This window comes from Uloborus diversus, unplaced genomic scaffold (assembly GCF_026930045.1).
Source record: "Uloborus diversus isolate 005 unplaced genomic scaffold, Udiv.v.3.1 scaffold_1019, whole genome shotgun sequence".
Classification (NCBI taxonomy): Eukaryota; Metazoa; Arthropoda; class Arachnida; order Araneae; family Uloboridae; genus Uloborus; species Uloborus diversus.
In genome coordinates this window covers 14,196-34,464 of record NW_026557676.1, presented here as the reverse complement: position 1 = coordinate 34,464, position 20,269 = coordinate 14,196, and the positions used below count along the sequence as shown (strand labels likewise).

General features: G+C 32.3%; 1 protein-coding gene across 1 annotated transcript; it reads right to left on the bottom strand.

Annotated features, from left to right (window-relative positions):
- Positions 1 to 8,173: 8,173 nt before the first annotated feature.
- Positions 8,174 to 17,075, bottom strand: LOC129232057 (uncharacterized; the record flags this gene model as incomplete). The annotated part of the gene is made up of 3 exons (XM_054866293.1): positions 8,174 to 8,393; positions 14,397 to 14,466; positions 16,928 to 17,075. Coding segments are annotated over 3 exons (438 nt in total), but the record flags the coding sequence as incomplete, so codon positions are not given.
- Positions 17,076 to 20,269: the final 3,194 nt, after the last annotated feature.

The following is a 20,269-nucleotide window of genomic DNA, read 5'->3' as shown; positions in this document are numbered from 1 at the left end:
ATCGCGAAGCCGAGGTTTATTGTTCTGAAAATAACATTGAATGTGACCCAAAATAGTTCGATTTCACTTGTGATGATAATTTACGAAAAGTATCAGATTCTGGATGAGGATAGGGGGGGGGGGGATAGTTCAAGTAAGCTAGATGCTAGTATTTCCGAAGATGTAATTCCTTCGAATTTGAAACAAAGTTTGAGAACGCCAGAAAGTGAAGATTGGCAAAACACAGCAGAACAGATAAGCAGAACGAAATAATGCGCTTCAAGGGCAGACTGGTTATTTTAGGTAACCATCAGGCATGGGGGGGGATACTTTTCGCAAGTGTTCTCTCCAGGAATTTCCTTTTTTTTTATTGATGCTTTCTTTTCAATTTTTGTGTATAAGCTACATTGGGTCCATTTCCAAACTAATGTTTGCAATGCGTATCTATATGCGGATATAAAAAAGGAGATTTGTGAGACAAGCTGAAGGGTTTGTCGATCCTTGAAATCTAAATTTTGTCTGTAAATTGAATAAATTATTGTCATTCTGATACAGATTACGCCTCGAATCACGACGACCGGATTTCAATGGCGGAGGGAGGGAGAGGGGGTCTAGTGTTTTTGTATAGATTCAAATAATATGGTGTACATTCAAACAAAAATGCGTAGCACTGTCAACGATGGAAGCGGAGTATATTTAAATTAGTGAACAATCTAAGGAAGTTATATGGATCAAAAGAATTTTAAATGAATTGGCCATGAAAAGAGTTCAGAATTTTAGATTGATTAATAGTACTCTATACTGCGACATTCTAGTTGCGATCGATTTTTCTAGATTTGCAATAGAAAATTGCAGAACTAAACAGAATGATGTGGGGTACCATTTCCTAAGGAATTCGATTGATGAAAATGAATTTGGAATAAAATCTGTTGAAACTAAAAATAATTTAGCTGATTGTTTCACAAAACCTTTTTTTAGGGAAAATTTACCTAAAGCTTGAATTGCAATGACATAATTTTTAGATTTTTTTTAATGTTTCAATTATTCTATTATGTCTAAGTTATAATTTGCGCACACAAACGGATGGCCTATAATACATTTTTTATTCATGTATTAAAGTATTTCTTTTTTTTTTTCCGTGTGCTGCCGTGCCAAGAAGGGGGGAATTTGCTAGCGAATATTTTGTTCCTTTCCCTCCAGCGCACGGAGAAAATAAAATTGTAGTTGATTTCATTTTGAATGTATGCCCGGTGATATGGTTGCGGTTTGGTATTTCAAAAAAAAAAAAAAAAATTAAACTAAAAATTCCATTCTAGCCGCCTGAATTTTTCATTTCAATTTATTCACTAATGCAATATTATTTTTTTTTGAGTTTAGTGGTATGCAAATATAAAGAACTTCCTTAACTTGTGACCAGAACTGAATGGAATAATGGTTTGTGTCATTTTATCAAGATGACAGTTCGCGGTTGTGTTCCGCTTGGAATTTCAAGGAAGACTGAACGATGCTGCGATGATTCACTTAGTGACATGAATGCCGGCAATGGAAGTTTATAAGTACCTTTTTAACTTATATTTTTGTGTTTTCGGATGTAATTTGTAATCACAAATGCTTTTGAGTTTTAGAGCGTTCTTAGCCACTGAAGCCTATCCTACGGTCTGCGTGCCATATTGGGTCCCTTGAAGCTGATTTTTGTGAACCTATGTCAGGTTCTATGTTACAATCAAGAACTATGGATTGGAACAAGATAAACTGAATTTTATTTTGTTTTGATTGAAATGTGATCGGGCATACTATTCATTTAAGTCTGAGTTTTTTAAATTTGTAGTTCAATATTAATTTTTACGGGTAGTTGAATATTATCACTTCAAGAATCACCGGAATATAGAAATTTCTGTTGCTAAAGCGAAATTAGACGTACATTTCTTTCTTTCTTTTCTTTTTTTTTTATATTTTCAGTAAATTTTGGAACACTGATTCTTTGTTTTTGCATGTTATTAAAATCGAAGGAACTAAAACAGAATGTTAAGTACTTTATTATTTATTGTACGTATTTTTGTAAAAATTACAGGAACAAAATTAAAAGCCAACTTCATAATGAGAGCAACAATAAAGATTAAAGTTTAAAGTACGATATATTACAGCGTATTTCTTCGCATATTCAGACTTGTGTTGCACTTATCAAACAAAATTATTGATTATTTTTTACTGTAATGTGAATAAAAATCAGTTATTTTGCAAATGTGAGTATGTTTAAATCTACAGTTAAAAAGTGGTGCGGCCTTCTGGCAAAGCATTTTCAAGAAGGGTAGCATTGTTTACAACAAGGACGACGGGCCAAATGTGGACTTAAATTTCTTAATGATTGGAACTGGCACTACCAGATCTACTCAATTTTTTGATATGTTAGACGATTTATTCTTTTGTTAAAAACTTTCAACTTTTCTATCCGATTTTCATTTTTTAATGAATTGACTTGAACTAAGCCATCTTGGTTTTGGGAATATAGAATTGTTTCTTCCAGATTTCAGGAAAATTCTGAAAATTTTTAAGATAAATTGGGTAAATCCTCTCAAAAGAAGTGCCACTTAAAAAAGAAAAAAGTCGCTGATGGTTTAAATGGGGACATCTATAGCTGTTCAAATTGGGGGAGGGGGGGGGGGGGGGGAGAGGGGGGTCCCCATCTGGAAAGACACAGAATATAAATGAAACATCTGAAATTTGCTTAAATATTAAGACATAAGATAGAATGTTCTTACGGTATTATTTTATTTCAACTCAAATTACTCTTTTATGTGATTCCTTAGTACTTAAGAAAAAAAGCTCCAAAAAATTAAATTTTAACAATATAATAACACATTTGTGGAATAAAATATATGAAAAAAAAATATTTTGAAAAATTATAAGTATGTAAAATTTTTCATGTTAAGTACACACAGAGTTTTAAGCAATTAAACGTAAAATTACTTTACGTCACACTTTGTTTTATATTCAGATTTCTAACGATGGGAAGCTGTCAAAGAAAAAGATGAAGCTGGTATCAGTTGAACATAGTTTGAGCTGTTTAACAAGTGTTGGAAAGGAATATGGGTTACCAAAAAAAAAAAAAAAAGAAAGAAAAATCATCTATATACGACCTTCAATGCTACTACAGCAACTCGGGGGAGTGGGGGGGGGTACTAAAAGGGAGGCTAGATAGAGTATTCATTGTTTTAAATGGAATACCCCAATATTTCTCAATTGGTTGTCCTAAACATCGACCTTGCTCCATTTCCTAAAAAAATACTTCGCTACCTCATCCTTATTATTGTTTAGAAGTAAACATATTGTAATCCGATAATCTGAAGCCTATTATAAGAAAAAACTAGATACAAGTTTTATCATTTTTAAAACATTTTTATTTTTTTCTATAGGCCAAGATGTTAGCTTTCCCATTTTGGACAACTTGGAATTCTCCACTTATAGAAGGAGTTATTCTCTCGATCACTGCAGTTATCCGATCGAAAAAAATAAACATTATTCTTAATCAACAGTCTCATATGTATTACGAAATCCTTCAAAAATACCGAAAATTACAAGGATTTTTTTTTAAATTGTACTTTAAAAACCAGTATAAGTGCATTTCTTTACATGGAAGATAAAATGTAAGATATTATTTTCTTTACTTTTTTCTTTTTCGAGTACTTATGTAAAGGTATCCAGATTAGGTCTACTTTAACTAGACATTAATAACCACCGTTACAAATGCGTAATTTGCAGATTGCTGCCAAACTGTGTTTTTTTTTTTCTCCTTAAAACAACATATTGTTACAAATCCTGTAAATAGTAATTATTGTAGTAACGTAACCTGTAAATAGTTTCCCGTAATGAATATACAACCCCTTTTCATATGGCTAAAGTATACGACCCCCCTATTTCCTTTTCGTTCATTGATAAAATTTGATAACGGGCTACTATGTTCCAGAAGCGTGTGGAATATTTGAGAGATTTCTTTTCGGTGTGTATGTAAACCGTTAGCGATGGATAAAAAGTGAGTTTCGATTGAGATTTCGAACTGAGAGCGTATTTGCTCTGTTTATTGCGAGGCATTTCGCTGTGTTGTTTTCGTATTTGGAAGTAAATACGTGTGTAAACGTTGAGTTTACGGTGTTGTGTGATAATTGCTTAATTGCTGATGAATAATTTAGCAGTTGTTGACGATCTTTCCTGTACATAGTGTAAATAAATTTCCTGTGTTTTTATCAAGAACTGTGTCTTCATTTCAAGAAAGTGGAAGTCGCACCGAATCCGTTACAATACTTACGCTTAACTGGTTCCTCAAATAAACGGTTCAAATACAATTTAGGTATATGTTAAGCAGTTTCAAAATAAAAACAACTCTCAAGGCAACCTTCATTTCAGATCATTCACAGTCATAATTTTAATCATTTTAGGGCGTATTTTTATACCTACGTAATTTGATATTTCCATGTATGTTTTTTGGTGTCTACAAGTTTTATGAGATTCTAACAATTTTTATTTTGACAGATGCTTTCATAATATAAGGCCTAATAGTGACTCCAAAGTCGGCAAAAATGTCACAAAGAAGAATCAAGTTCATGATGTAAAAATGTTGACCTTGAAAGCATTTGCATTCGATTTTAAATGAATTTCTGCAATTTCACTGTAATAATCTGTATTTATAGGTAATGTATACGAAATAAAATAATTTGGTGATTTTTAATGGTGTGAATGTTTCGTTTTTTCTCATGAAAACAGTATAACAGAATATAAAGTTAAACTTCATATAAACCTGACAGATTTTACGATACCGAGTGAAAAATTGTTTCTGTTTAGTAGCTCTGGAATTCTAAACTGTCACATATTTATTGTTTTCATCTATGTAAACTTTAAAACGTTAATAATATCAAGTATTATCTAATCTATAATACTATTCAGTTTACAATAAAAACCATTCTTGCAGTCTAAATGCTGAATACTGCACATATGGTGTGAAATAACGTTTGTTAGTAGTATTTCTCAAATAAAGTAGGTACAAGTGCAACTTATAACATTAAAAAAAGAAGAAAAACATGAAAATAATCTGTTTTTCCAGAAAAGGAAAATAAATACAAGGAATTGTATGTATGAAGTTAAAAATAAACTTAAAGGTATAATGGATTGCATACTGTAAAACATTTCCCATGTTATGCGGCTCATTTTAGCATTACAATAATGCTGAAAGTGAAAAAAGTACTTTCAGTGAAGATACGATATAGTGTTTTCAGTTATATATATAAAAAAACTTCTCATTTTTACTACCTTCATGGATCAAAAAGTTTTGTTTTATGAAAAGGCTATAATTGTTCTTAAAATAAAGCTTCAGACCATATCTTGCAATTTCCTTCTATTTGTAAATTTTTAAGTTGGAATAAAAGCTAAAAGTTTTTTATAGAAATGAAAAAGCACCATTTTTCCTCCTTTAACAGGTGTTTATAAAATATAATAACGGGCATTGATTTATTTTGTGTACAATGAAATTAATATCAATAAAACATATATTTAGCAGCAGTTAATTATTTTTATGTAAAATGCTTTTATATTTCTCTACTTGTTGCTTTTCATAGCCTAAAACATTTTTGTTGTTGAAAAACTTTAGAAAAGGAACAGATTTCGTATGTAGGCTGATTTCTACAACGTACATACAGAATCAATTGCTTTACTTTTCTATATTGTTCTTCAGATGTAAAAGCAGTGATTTCGGCTATGAAGAGAGACAACAATAGGGGAGAAATCTCTTTTGCATGAAAATTTATAACTATTAAATTTACGGTTTACTGCTGTTAATTTTACTGTACAAATCATTTATGAAACCGTATACTACTGCTTTTACGGAGCAGTGCAGTTGATTTCGCAGCAAATTACTGCTAACTTTAAAGTTTGTTACTGTTAATTTTGCAGGGCAATTTCATTAAAAAGCAGTATATTACTGCTAATTTTACATACTATCTCTGTTCAATTTACAGGCTAATTCATTCCTAAAACAGTATATTACTGCTAATTTTACAGTTTGATACTGTAAATTTTACAGGGCAGTTTCATTAAAAAACAATATATTACTGCTAATTTTACAGTAAGTCATTGTTAATTTCACAGGGCATTATTTCCATTAAAAGACAGTATATTACTGCTAATTTTACAGTTTATCACTGTAAATTTCACAGTAAAAGTCTGTTATAAGACAGTATATTACTGCAAAATTTACAGTTTAGAACTGTAAATTTTAGTTTTTCTTTGGAATGTGAGCTGCCAGTATTATAATGTAAAAACAGCAGTTTATTTTTTGCAGTGCATATTTATTGTTTTCATCTGTGTAATCTTTAAAAGGTTAATAGGATAAAGTATTATCTAATCTGTAATAATCAGTTCACAATAAAAACCATTCTGTGCAGTCTAAATGCTGTATACTGCACATATGGTGTGAAATAAAGTTAATTTGTTACTAGTATTTCTGAAATAAAGTAGGTCCAAATGCAACTTATAACATTAAAAAAAAGAAGAAAACCATGAAAATATTCTGTTTTACCAGAAAAAAAATAAATACACAGAATTGCTTGTACAAAGTTAAAATAAACTTAAAAGTTTTATGGATTGCATACCGCAAAACATTTCCCACGTTATGCTGCACATTTTAGCAACTCAATAATGCTGGAAGTGAAAAAAGTACTTTTAGTGAAGATACGATGTAGTATTTTCAGTTATATATAAAAAAACGTTCTCATTTTTACTACCTTCATAGATAAAAAAGTTTTGTTTTTAATGAAAAGGCTATAACTGTTCTTAAAATAAAGCTTCAGATCATATTTTGCAATATCCTTCTATTTGTAAATTTTTAAGTTTGCAATAGAGCTATAAGTTTTTTGTAGAAATGAAAATACGCCACTTTTTCTCCTTTAACAGGTGTTTATAAAATATAGAGATGACATTGATTTATTCTGTGTACAAGAAAATTAATATCCATAAAACATATATTTATCATCAGTTAATTATTTTTATGTAAAAGGCTTTTATACTTGTTTTCTTTACTTGTCGCTTTTCATAGCCTAAAACATTTTTGTTGTTGAAAAACTTTAAAAAAGGAACAGATTTCGTATGTTGGCTGATTTCTACAACGTACATACAGAATCAATTGCTTTACTTTTCTATATTGTTCTTCAGCTGTAAAAGCAGTGATTTCGGCTATGAAAAGAGACAACGATGGGGTGAAAAAACTGTGCCGAATTAAAATTGATAACTTTATTTTATGGTTTACTGCTGTTAATTTTACTGTACAAATCATTTATAAAACCGTCTACTACTGCTGTTTTTTGGCGCAATAATTCAGCTGATTTCGCAGCGTAATACTGCGAACTTTACAGTTTGATGCTGTTAATTTTGTAGGGCAATTTCGTTAAAAAACAGTATATTACTGTCAATTTTACATATTATCTGTGTTAAATTTACAGGTCAAGTCATTCCTATAACAGTATATTACAACTAATTTTACAGTTTAATACTGTAAGTTTTACAGGGCAGTTTCATTAAAAAACAGTATATTACTGCTAATTTTGCAGTCAATCATTGTTAATTTCACAGGGCAATTCCGTTAAAAGACAGTATACTACTGCTAATTTTACAGTTTATCGCTGTAAATTTCACAGTAAAAGTCTGTTATAAAACAGTATATTACTGCAAGTTTTACAGTTTAGAATTGTAATTTTTACAGTTTTTCTTTGGAATGTGAGCTGCCAGTATTATACTGTAAAAACAACAGTTTTTTGTTTTGCAGTGTGCGGTTTGTCAGTCCGGTGTGCTCATTCTACATTGGCTCTCTTGACTCCCTTAAGAGGTTTTTTGGCTCCAGTGAATTACTTCCTATTCCGGGCTGATGAGTGCTAAAAAAGCACGAAACTGCAGTTCTTGGATGGAATAACTGAGCTGGCGTTGTATTTTATGTATAAATGAGACTATTTTTTATTAAAAGAGAAACATATTGAGTAATTATTCCTATCGTCAATATAAAGTTTGAGTCTGAACTACTTCCTAAAAAAGGTCTAAAGTGTTATGTGGTTCATTGACGGCAACCTTCCCCTACTACTCTTGCTTTGAGGCGAGGATGTGATGCACTTGCAGGAGGAGAATATAAGTTTCAATTAACTGAAATGAGCCATTGCATTCAGTAGCCCACAATGAACCGACCTTTGAGTCTCACGAGTCCTATTTCGACTTCGTACAGAGTACACGCGTACTCGCCGGCATCGGTCGGCCGCAGATCCCGGATGTGCAGGGCATCCGTGGCATCGATGCTCATCCGTCCCGCGGTCTTTTCTTTCAGCTTGTCCGGTTTGAGAGTCCGACTGGCAAACTTCCACTCTACCTTGGTATCCAGAGATGCCCTGAACAAAGAGAAAAGAAAGGTGGAACAGCCAATAGATAAAATTTCTCTTTAAAAATTTCATTTTTTTTTAACTTTCTCATTTTGAATAAAATATTTTTACAAGAACTAATATTAAATTAAAAATTTAAAAGTTTGCCAATAGAGTCATAATTAAGAACAGTGGTGCCTAATTGTTTTTACCCAAGGGGGTCACCTCATATTAGGATGATCCTCGCAGGGTCAGAAAAAGCATAAAATTTAACTACATTTAAAATTTCAAGGAAAAAACCACAAAACAAGTATGAAAATGCCATTTGTTTTTAGAAACCAATTTCCGACTATTTGGCTTTAATTTTGCAGCTGGGTCATTCCATGCGAAATGAGCAAATCAGCTGTGGCTGACATGTCACAGATTTCGAAGAAAATTTTTATTTAGGTAAACCATGCATATCTATGAGGGAATGCAAAGTATGGAAGTTTAAAAACTGTTTGTTACTTTGTTATTGACATTAGAAGTTGATGCTTGTGCTAAGCCTAAATTTTCAGAGTCCATAAGTTATAAACGTACACTTAAAAAATAAATATTTCCGCATTCTATAAAAAACACTCTATTGGGAAAAAGCAAAGTAAAATTTATTCGGATCTTTTTTTGAATCTGAGATATTAACAAATATTGAAATTTTGCCAATTTACTTCAGATTTCAAATCACTCTTCGAGCTCTTTTAATGAAAATATAAGAGTAAAAATGATTCAGATTGAAAAACTATCTGTAACTAACTATCTGCTCTAATTTAGTTATTGTTTATGAATTTCTTGATGACGAAATCGTACTTTAAAAAATGGAAAATTTCAGTTTTTCCTTTATTTCAGATGTTTTTTTGAAGATGAGGGAATGCTCTAAATTTACTCAAGTTTTTTTATGTAATATATTGAAGTGTCTTTTAGATGCTATTAAATTTTAATCATTGGTATCAGCGTATTTTTGTTACTAGAGTAACTTGAACTTAGGCAAAATTTCATTAGTTAGTTCTTTTTATTGTAAGTTTAGCAAAACTAACCATTTCTTTCGTGTTTCATTTTCTCAAAAGCATGTTTATGAAGTATTTGCTAAAATGTACATTTTTTTAAAAATCGAAATAAATGTTAGATATACTTGCTTTTGCATCATTGAGTCTTTTATCTAATGTTTTGAATTCTCGTAATTTCACATAAAAGTCAATCCATACAGGTTTCATACAGTGTAAACTACTCATTCATGTTCAAATATTTCTAAGTTATAAAATTAAAATAATTATTTTGAAAATTACAATATGTGTTTTCAGTATAATGTATTATGTAGGGCACAATATACGTAATTTAAGAAGGTGCAATGAAGTTTTCACACTTTTAATTTCTGTTTTAGTGTGTGAATTGACTAGCAAAATTGCTCAATTTCAAAGACCTGTATCTTTTCTACAAATCAAATACAAAAAACAATATATATAACATGTATAGTATTTGAATGGAATATTCAAAATTGCTCAATTTCAAAGACCTGTATCTTTTTTTACAAACCAAATACAAAAAACAATATGTATAACATGTATAGTACTTGAATGGAATATTCAATTGGCCAAGAAATTTTATTTTTAATTCCATCTCCTTTTGGTTTACAGGGGTCTAAAAATGTCGTTTTTGTCATTTTTCCGATTTTTGAGGGGCTGTAATCTATAAAGGGCGCACAAACACACAGCAACAGTTACATATTCTTTTTAGCATGGTTCCAGTGATTAATTTTTGCCGTATTTCATTTTGTGTTTCCGTCCCCTACGCGAGTTATCCCCCTTTGAAATGAGTAAAATTTTTACATTTGGTCTTGAACTAACCTGTTGCCATTATTTTAATTATAAACGTACAGCTACGTAACTCAGCATGTAAGACTATCAACTTATGCACTTTAACATCAAAGCGTTAAATTAACTGTCATAAATGTAATTCAAATAGATTTTGGCCAAAATGCAAAGGTCTAAAAGTCCCATTTTTGAATACGAAAATCACTTTTGATGACCTCCAAAAAATCAAAGTTGAGATAAAAAATAAAAGAGGTTTTAAACATCTTTCATATGCAGCTTTTAGGGATATGAATTTCAAAAAAATTAAAATGGTCGTGCGCAACCATCCGTCGAACCTGTATGGATTGACCCATAAAACAGAAAGAAAATGCTATTTTTCTGAATTTTATTTTACGTTTGGAAATCAAAACCAATTTCGAGTTCCTTCAAGCAAATAGTAGAAACACAGCTCTATATTCTTGAAAAATTTTAAAGTTGTCTGAATTTTCCCTCATTTGAATTTTTGTGTGTACGTGAAGGGGAAAATCATCATTTTACAAAATGTCACTAAGTTTAAAACTGATTTTGAAGACAAATGAGTTTAAAATACAACTTCAAAAGTAAGGTATTTCTTTTATGATGCTTAGCACATTATTGGGTATTAATTTCATCAAAGCTAATGCATTCCTTAAAGATTGAGATTAAAAAATAAAATGCTTAATTATGAGAAAATTGAAATATTTTCAGCTTTTGAGACTCGGTTAAAAGTTAACTATAATAACTTTGAAAATTTTACTGATATCAGATTGATTACCCTACTCCATAGATTGCAAAACACATATAACTTTTATGTTTTCATAAAATAGTTAACAAGATACAAGCCTTCAAAAGTGCAACATTTAGCATTGATGAGAATGCTGTTCAATTTGACCAATTTTCAATCGCATGTAACTATTTAAATAAAAAATTTTAAGCAAAAAATATTTTAGATATTTTTATATAGGCATAAAAGGAACCTGTATACCAAATTTCATAAAAATCTGTTACCATGCGGCCACCACTTTTTTGCGAATTTTGCTCATTTCGCATGGAATGACCCAGCTATCAATCTTAATATCGAATGAAGAAGACCGGTTGTTTTGGAGGCTACAGAATGTAGGGGTGTCCATTCCCCCCAAGAATGATGGTGCACTCCATCTAAATACTATAGAGCCCCTCCCCCGTCTCCAAGAACAAGAACAACGCAAAAAACGAAACGAAAAAGAAAATCTCCTGAAAATACCATGCCTAAAATTTTTAATGGCGCAATTCGCAATGCTCCCCCTCCTGGTGAACACCCCTGCAGAATGTAGCGTTGATTCGTAACATTGAACATAACAACGGGCCGTATGGATCGTGGGCCATATAGATCTTCGTGGGCCCCATACGGCCCGCTGAGCGTAGGTTGGTCAAAACTGAATGAGGGTACTCTTGATTAAAGAAGAGAATGGTTGAAAAAAACGCGGAAATTTTGGGGAATTTTCATTTTCTTTTTGTCCGTTTTTCCGAAGTTATTTATTTCCAGGAAAAAAAGATGGATTGCATAAATCTTTAAATATTTAAAAAATTTATGTTTTCTACGAAAATACAGCTATTAAAAAGATTTTAATTTGCAAAAAAAAAAAAAAAAAATCAATTTTTCCAGAAAAAAAAATAGTTTTCCCCACCGTTTCAATGTTTTCGGAAATTTTAAGAGAAACAACTGGAGCTAAGGATTAAATCCGTCGGCCCCGTGTGTTCATAGTCCTTAGGTTGGGCAAGGACTGTCTAAGAACTCAGTTGTTCAAGTCACCTTTAAATTAAAAAAAAAAAATACTATAAAATCGGTTTTTCCGTTTAGAAACTACCATGCCATGGAGAGATAAACAGATATACACGTTAAACTTATAATTCTCCTCTTTTTGCATCGGAATTTAATTATTACTGCCTTCTACTTCGACGAAGTTAAATATGTGATATGTTAATGAAAAACTACTTCATATTTCAACTTAATTTTCATTTTAGTCACCACTGGGAAATTTTTTGATTAGATTTTTCTCCACTTACGTACGTGTTAGTAGCGCTTTATAAATTAAGTAAATGTGCAAATACATTTAAACGAAAAATAATGTCTCAATGGGGTTCAGTCAAAAGTAGTACTTTTAGTCACTGAAATTGCTAGAATAACCAAATATAATAATAATAATAATAATAAATAATAATAATAACATGGATCCACGAAAATACTTTCATTTTCACAAACAGTTATTTTTTAATTAATTTTTTAAATTGTCCGATTTTTGAAAGAAGGAGTGGTCTTGATGACGTCACAAATGATGCACTTTGCCGCATCTTTCTACCGCGATTCCACGTTATGATAATCAAGAAGCGAATTAAAAATGCGCTCTACGCTTGCTCTCAACCATATCGTTGCCAATGCACGTGAGTAAAGAATTAAGTATTTTGCTCTGTGAATGGCAACACAGAATGGCATTTCATCATTTGTGATGTCATCGGCAAAAATATAAACAATAAAAGATCACCGGATTTAAGTAAATTTTTAAAAAATATTAAACTTAAACAAATTATTTAAAAAATGGTTAGATCCTATGTTTTTAAGCATCTTTCAGAAAAAAATACTTCTAAAATATTGGAAACGACTCCATTGCAAATATGGTCCATACAATTTTAGGGACAGTCGGATCTCGGTTGGACCATAAGCACGACGGGGCACGTTAGATCAATCTCAATAATTTTAATGCTATTAATAGTTTTTATTTTAATTTATGATCAACAAGTAGCACCTAGTCCTACAAATCCTATGATGAAATCATATGAAACAGTTATATTGAACAAATTTTATTTCTGATACAAATTTTATTGCAGATTTGGCGTTCAGTAACATTCATAAGTATCAAATGCTTTTTAAATGGTTTTCATGAAAGTTGAAGCGACAAATTGAATTCCTATCAAAAAGTAAGTTTTTTTAGTTTATAATTATTTGTAGCTTCTATATTTTTATCTTAAATATTTGTAAAAAATGACAGCTTTTTTTCAGACCACGAACCCGGGGCACGTTGGTTTACTTTAAGGAAAACATACAAAAAACGAAGCTTTTAAAAGAAATATAAAAGCAATACTCTAGTATTAACAACAGTGAAGTTGTTGAAGACCCAAGTTGTGATGATTCTTAAGAAAATGTTGATTGGTCTGGCATAAATAGCTCAAAAGTAGAAGTGACCAATTTAATATTAAGTTTCGTAATGCGGACATATAGGTATCCCAGGCCTGGAGCACGTTGGTTCACTTCAGTTCTATTGCAAACTAATCTAAAAAAGGGTTAATAAATTGAACAGTTTCAAAAAAAAAAAAATCTGGGATGATGAGAAATATTTAATGAACCTCATGGTAGAAAATCGTATTGCGAATTTAATTTGTTGATGAGATAAAAAATGAAAAGTAGAATAGCGGACTAAAGTGTCCTGACTTCCCTTATAGTTTACACTCAACTTCTTTGCAGTTTTCAATCGTACGAGTTCGCTTAAAACACGATTTTAAAGTTTATTGCTACACTGTGAAAAAATTCCGAAACGTTACTGAGTATTTCCGTGTAACGTTCCGGGATTTCAGTAGTTTTTATCCACTTCCTGGAAAAATGAAGTATCATCGTCAAAAAGTTTCCTAAATTGCTACAAGTCACACGAACTCAGACTTCTCACTGCGATAAAAGATATTTTTAGCTCCCAGTTTAAAGATTAACTAAGCGTGTTTGTAAAGTGTATCAGCTTCTGCTCGATTGCGGCCGGTCCAGACTGATATAGCACCCAAAGGGTGAAAATCAGGATATGGACTACGTTACTTTGCAAGAATTGCAGGCGAGTAAAATTCTTGATACCTGTTTGCAATTCTGGCTTAGCTTTGGCCATGTTTACAATACTGCTTTTGGAGTTATTGCATTATACCAAACTAAGTCTACTCGAAAGTTCCAGAGACACGGCTGGCTATAAAGAGGACGGAACGTTCCTGGCTTTTATAAGATATGTTACTGAAAGAAAATAGGTACATCAGCTGCCCAATATTTTCCAGGAACCTTTCTGAATCGTTTTTACAGTGTAAGGCTGTAAGAGAGGGCCGTGTTTTCGGCAATAGAAATGGAATCAGTCAGTAACCTGCAGTACCACCAGGAACGTACCCAGGACAGAAAAGTGTCAACGTTGCTCCTTCATTCTCTTCCTTTACTTCTGATACAATTACTGGAGCCACTGCAAAAAAAAAATATATATATATTTTAAAGTTTTGAATAGGACTTGTACAAAACAATGGTAAATTACACAGTGAGAGTCAAATAGCATTGATGACTATTAATATAACCTTTTAGATTTTTCGATCATTCAGAAAACGTGCTACAGATATTGTAAATTAATATACGAGATTAGTTGACTTAATTGCTATAGTTTCTAGTCGAAAAGACTTTTTATCCTTGTCAATTAACTGACTTCTTACAGCTCAAAGTTTTCATCTTTGTCTTAGTTCTTCAACAGTGGGATAGATTAAGAAAGAAATACTTTTCATTTATTACCACACATTTTTTTACTACATTTAACCACAATTTTAACCACACATCCAAGACCGGATTGCATTGCATTGAAATATATTTTCGTTTTATAATAATAAACAAAAAGAAAAATGTCTATCAGACATTCGCATAAGCACTGGACTTGTAAGGGCAATTTGCACGTAGTCCTTTAACTTTGGCACATGGCACTTCTCAAGATTTTCAACTATGAGTGCAGAGGTAATGAGGTCACTAAAATATAATTTTTAAGTAGTTGCTTGAGCTACGTGAAAGAGAAAAATGAAAACCTTCTCATGGTACATAGAATTTTCATCTATTCAGGAGGAACCATTTGTTGCCATTTTTCTGAAACACTTCAAGGGATTCATACTAATACCAAAAACCGTTCTGCAGATCCGATACATGCTTTTGATGATAATTACATCATAGCGTTCAGAATTGCTACTTTTAGCCCATAAATTTGAAATCAAATGAAAAATAGTAATATTTCTTACATTTACCTCCTTTACTGAATTTAGTCAGTTTTACTTTAATCTTCTTCAAAAAAGAACTCTTCCTGAATACAGTCATTTCCGTAGGCTGAGCAACATAGTTTTCTGTAAAAATTTTAGAATGAATTTTTCTTACTCGTTTTTCATTTACATATTCTACATTCAAAGAATTGATTGGGCGCAGTACAGCCTATCTACGCTGTTGCGCCATTAAACCCAATATAACCAACCAAAGGCATGTTTCCTGGAGGAAAATATAGATAAAAATTAAAGATCAAAGGGAAACTACCTTAACAGTAGCATCGTAATTGGTCATCTGAAGCAAAGATAAAATGTTAAATATTTTCTACATAAAAGTGAAAAATTAGAATGAAAACGAAGTCGGACAAAAATTGTAATAACTCATATATAAAATGCGCACACATTCGCACACGTCGATTTCACTTATTGCAAATTATTTATATATCAACGAAACATTATTGTGTGAAAAGAATAAACAGAAACGTAACTCTTAAATTTCTAAATAATTACGGAGTAAGTTAGGAAAAATGTTCCTCATTAATTTTATTATAGGGAAAGTATTTAAACGTTCCTCAGTTCTAAATCGATTAATTTTGTGCACCTCGGCATGTCGGTTTTCCGTGGATGAGCCAGAAGCATCGAATTCGTGGGAAATGAGGAGGGAAGTGAAAGCGATAAATAGATCAAGTTTTCCTTGACGCTAGTTTTCAGCTGAAATTTATTTCTTATTGTAAACAAACAACGACGCTTCAAGGAAAAACTTGTATCGCCAATGCTTAATTTCAATAATCCTAGCTTATCTTGTTTTCAATCGGTTTTGATTCGAACTTGATCAAAGACGAGAGCCGACAATCCTGAGTTGTACTATACTAATATTTTTTCCGATTAAATAAAATAACAAAATCATTTTTACAATTAAAGTGCAATGCAAAAGTGCAAAGTGCAGGGGCTCAATCAAAAATATCGCAAAAAGACGAGATCAGTGTGAACCCAATTTTCTTCAGGTGTTTGAGATAGGAGGGGGTTGAAATCGTTTATTTTATGCTTTCGAATCGATAAAGTATTGTTACCGATTGATTTAGGTAAAATTATAACTTGAGATTTTTCTTCGGAGAGTAGAGTTTCTTCACGAAATATTAGACAATTTTGATTGTCGAAAACGGACCACTCAGATCGTGCTCCAGTTTGTCATAGAGCTCAGTAACCAAAGTTGCTTCCCTCAATCGAGACTACGTCATTGTCTCCCAACTTGTTAAAACCTCTTGATATGGCTCAACATCAACAGAAAGAGCCCCCTAATTTTAAGTCATAGTGTAATCAACAAAACCTGATTCTTTCAGAGGAAATAATTTTTAGTTACATAGAAATAGAAGACAATTAATTGGTATGAGATCAGTCACACAGCATTTAAAATATGTAGAACCTTCATAAAGTTTACAACATTTATTTTTTCGCAGTCGAAAATAGGCATGAAACTAACATGAATCTTTGTAACTGCGGTAACCCATTTTAATTTCCCTACCAAAGCAATAAAAAATTGAGTAATGCAATTGAACAAAAATAAGAAATAGTATGAGCTGTCGTTGAATCTGAGCAAATTCGTGCAGAAACTGCCAACTGTTAATCAAAACTTACCACAAGACACTTGGCAGTTCTCTACAAGGACAATGTTGGGAATGTCGTCCAATATCTTCTTAGCTTTCGGTATGGTATTTAGCAATAAAGAATGGCAGCCTACACCTACGATGGGGAAATCTGCCTCAATAGTTTTTCCTTCAGGGGTCTGGAATGGAATTACATTATTAAACACCATAAAATAAGTAACCTTTTTTTTTTCTTACAAGTCTGAAGATAGTAGCACAAATTTATTATTTGCTATTATTACCAAACTTGGAGCCAAAAATTATTATTATAACTATTATTTTAATATCTTTTTTAAGACGAAATAAACTGTTGATTTCTAAGTAAACTTTTTTTCAAGCTATTTTTTGCCTTACTGGCCAATATTTTAGTTAGAGCTGAGAACTACAGATTTAATATTTCTCTTAATAAAAATTATAGTTTGTATTGAAGAGATTTAATAAAATGAAAAATTAAACATTCAATTAAAAATTAAATTGGGGGAGGGGGATGAAATTTGCTTCAAACAGCCTTTTTTATGTTCAAATTCATTTTCCCGCAGAATATGCATCAATAAATCAATTTCACTGGTTCAACATACTTCCAATTTAGTCTTCGCGAGTTTTTGTAGTCGGCATTCTCCAACCCTTCTCCGTTTTCCGACTTTACCACACGCATCGCATTTGCTCCAAGGGCCCCATTCCGAGTAACATTCATATTCAGATAGGACAGTCACGCTCTCTAAACAAGGATTTCAAAAGAGATGAAAAGACAGCTCTGAATGCAATTAATAATTTTAAAAGAATCAAAAGAATCGATTACCAGATAGTACATTTTACCTGTTTAACATTAAAAATAATTAGAGAATCACAAATGAAACTTTAAACGCAATGTCGGCAGAGTGGCGTAGTGATTAGGTGTTGTCCTCTCACATCCAGAAGCACAGGTTCAAACCTGGCTTCAGTCGTTGGATTTTCAAGATGCAGAAAAATCGTCAGCGTCCATGTCGTACGAGCATATGAGGCAGTGAGAAGGAAAAAGATGAAAGTAGACATTTTCAAGTTTTGAGTAAAATGAATTTAAAAATAGCTTACTACGTAGTAGAGGTGCGGCGTCGATGCAAAACATCGATGTGTGTGTAAGAAATTAAAACATCGATGGTATTGATATATCGACCAAAAAACATCGATGTTTTGAACCATCGATATTTTTATCAATATATAACATATATTTTTAAATATACTATACTACAGACTTACATATGATAATCTCTAACAAATGTTTCTTTGTGGATCAGTGAATTTTTTTGGCATTGTGTCAATTCGTTGAATTATAGCTATTATTTCAGAAACTAGAAAATCGCCCGTCAAGATATGACGGGTGAAAATTGCTTCTTCATTTGAACAAAGCAATTACCCGTTTGGTGATATTTTGATGGTGTTGGAATTTTAACCCTAACTCCCTAACTTGATTAAACCTAACTCAAATTGGATACCGTTCATTGTTGACCACTTTTTCGTCTCTTTATTCCCCTAAAATGACAGTTTTACCAGTAAAACAGTAAAGTTACCTGATCCAGTTCAGCCTTGTCGAAATAAAACATTTCACTGCATGTCAAACATTGCCAAAAAATATTATCCAATTATCATGCCGTTGCGTAAGTTTCATTGTTGATGACGTCAGGAGCTTTACTCGATCATTGGTTATTATATCCTCATATAGGATATATATGAGGATTTTTAAGTAAAGTCCCAATAATAAATTAAGAATACGTACCTGACGAAAAAATTGAAATTACTGAACCTCAAATCATGAATTCAATTTAATAGGAATAATTTCGCAACACACGTGTGAAAATGAGATCTGTGTTTGAGAACTATAGGGCTTCAGTACTTTTGTCAGACATTACTTCCTTTTGTATGTAGTATAAGGAGTATGACATAGATGTCGATGTTTCCGACAGTTTAATGTTTTTGAGTCAATTTATAGATACCACCATTTTTTTTTTTTTTCCATTTTGAAAATCGATGTTTTGAAACATTGATGTTTTTCAATCGATGTCGCTGCTCTGTGGGAAATTTTTAGTTAATATAAAAAAAACTTCAACATCGAAAAAACATCGAACCCAAAACATCGATGTTCCAAAAACATCGAAAGTAAAACATCGATGTTTTAACAAAAACGTCGATGTTTCCAAAACATCGACATCTATGTCGCACCCCTATTACGTAGGCTTTCATTGATTTTGTTTCATAAATCATGTTTTACAGCAGCACCTACCAGGGCTACTAGTACTATCTCTAGCGCCAAAACGGAGGAGAGATTCAGCTACCATTTGTACTAGTTATCTCCAACTTTTTAATTTTGCCACTTACATTCTCACTGCCTCATCTGTGACAACATTTAGAAGATTCAATGAGTATTCCCTCGAATTTGAATACCCTTGGCAAAATCAAATTCCTACTGCAGTTTCGCATCGTAAGAGCCTAGGCGCCGTCATCTGGTGGGGATTCTTGGCTTCCAAATTCTCGTGGAAATGGCTGTCCGCTGATAGAGGGGCTGCATAAAAGAATGGAAGCCAGCACTAGGTATGCAGCTGGTGAGAGCGAATACGCAACCTCGTTATAAACTACAACATGTTATGCAGAATTGAGTATATGAATCTGTCCTGAAGTTAGCTCGAAACATTTTAGTTATATCTGCTTGTAGCGCATTCTTTTATTGTTCGAAGTTCGTGCATTTTTCAGTGGCTCTATGAATCACTTGATAAACAACCTGCGAAAAATTGCAAATTATTTCAAAGCAATATGTACGGTGAAACTGAAGTAACTGCAACATTTCCCCATTGTGTCCACAGTTTTTTTTTTCTGAACTAAAAAATTCAAGCAACGCGAAGTAATAAAAGTAATTTAATTCTATAATATATCATCATCATCATCGTTGTTATTGTTGTTGCTGTTAACATCATCACCATCATTATTATCATTATTACTATTATCATTATAGTTATAGCTACTAATTACAGTGAAATAATTGTGTGGCCAACAGCGTAGTCCTCAGCCGTTCATCTTTTCAGTGGGTCGATAAAATGAGTACCAAGCGTGCTTGGGAACTAAACCCTGGGGGTTCCGCGTTCGGCTGACCACCTAACCTGAACATCTGCCTGGCACCTCAGAACCCTTGGTCATGAAGATTGAGATAGGCAAAATAGGCCTTGGTCCCCGTGGGCTGTCGTGCTACTGGGTTTGGTTTGGTACTAGCGCAGTTAGAGTTTTCTCGATCGGTCATAAGGAGAGGGTCATATTGATGAATTCATAAATATCGACGGGCCACATGTATGAGGAATAAGTATCAAGT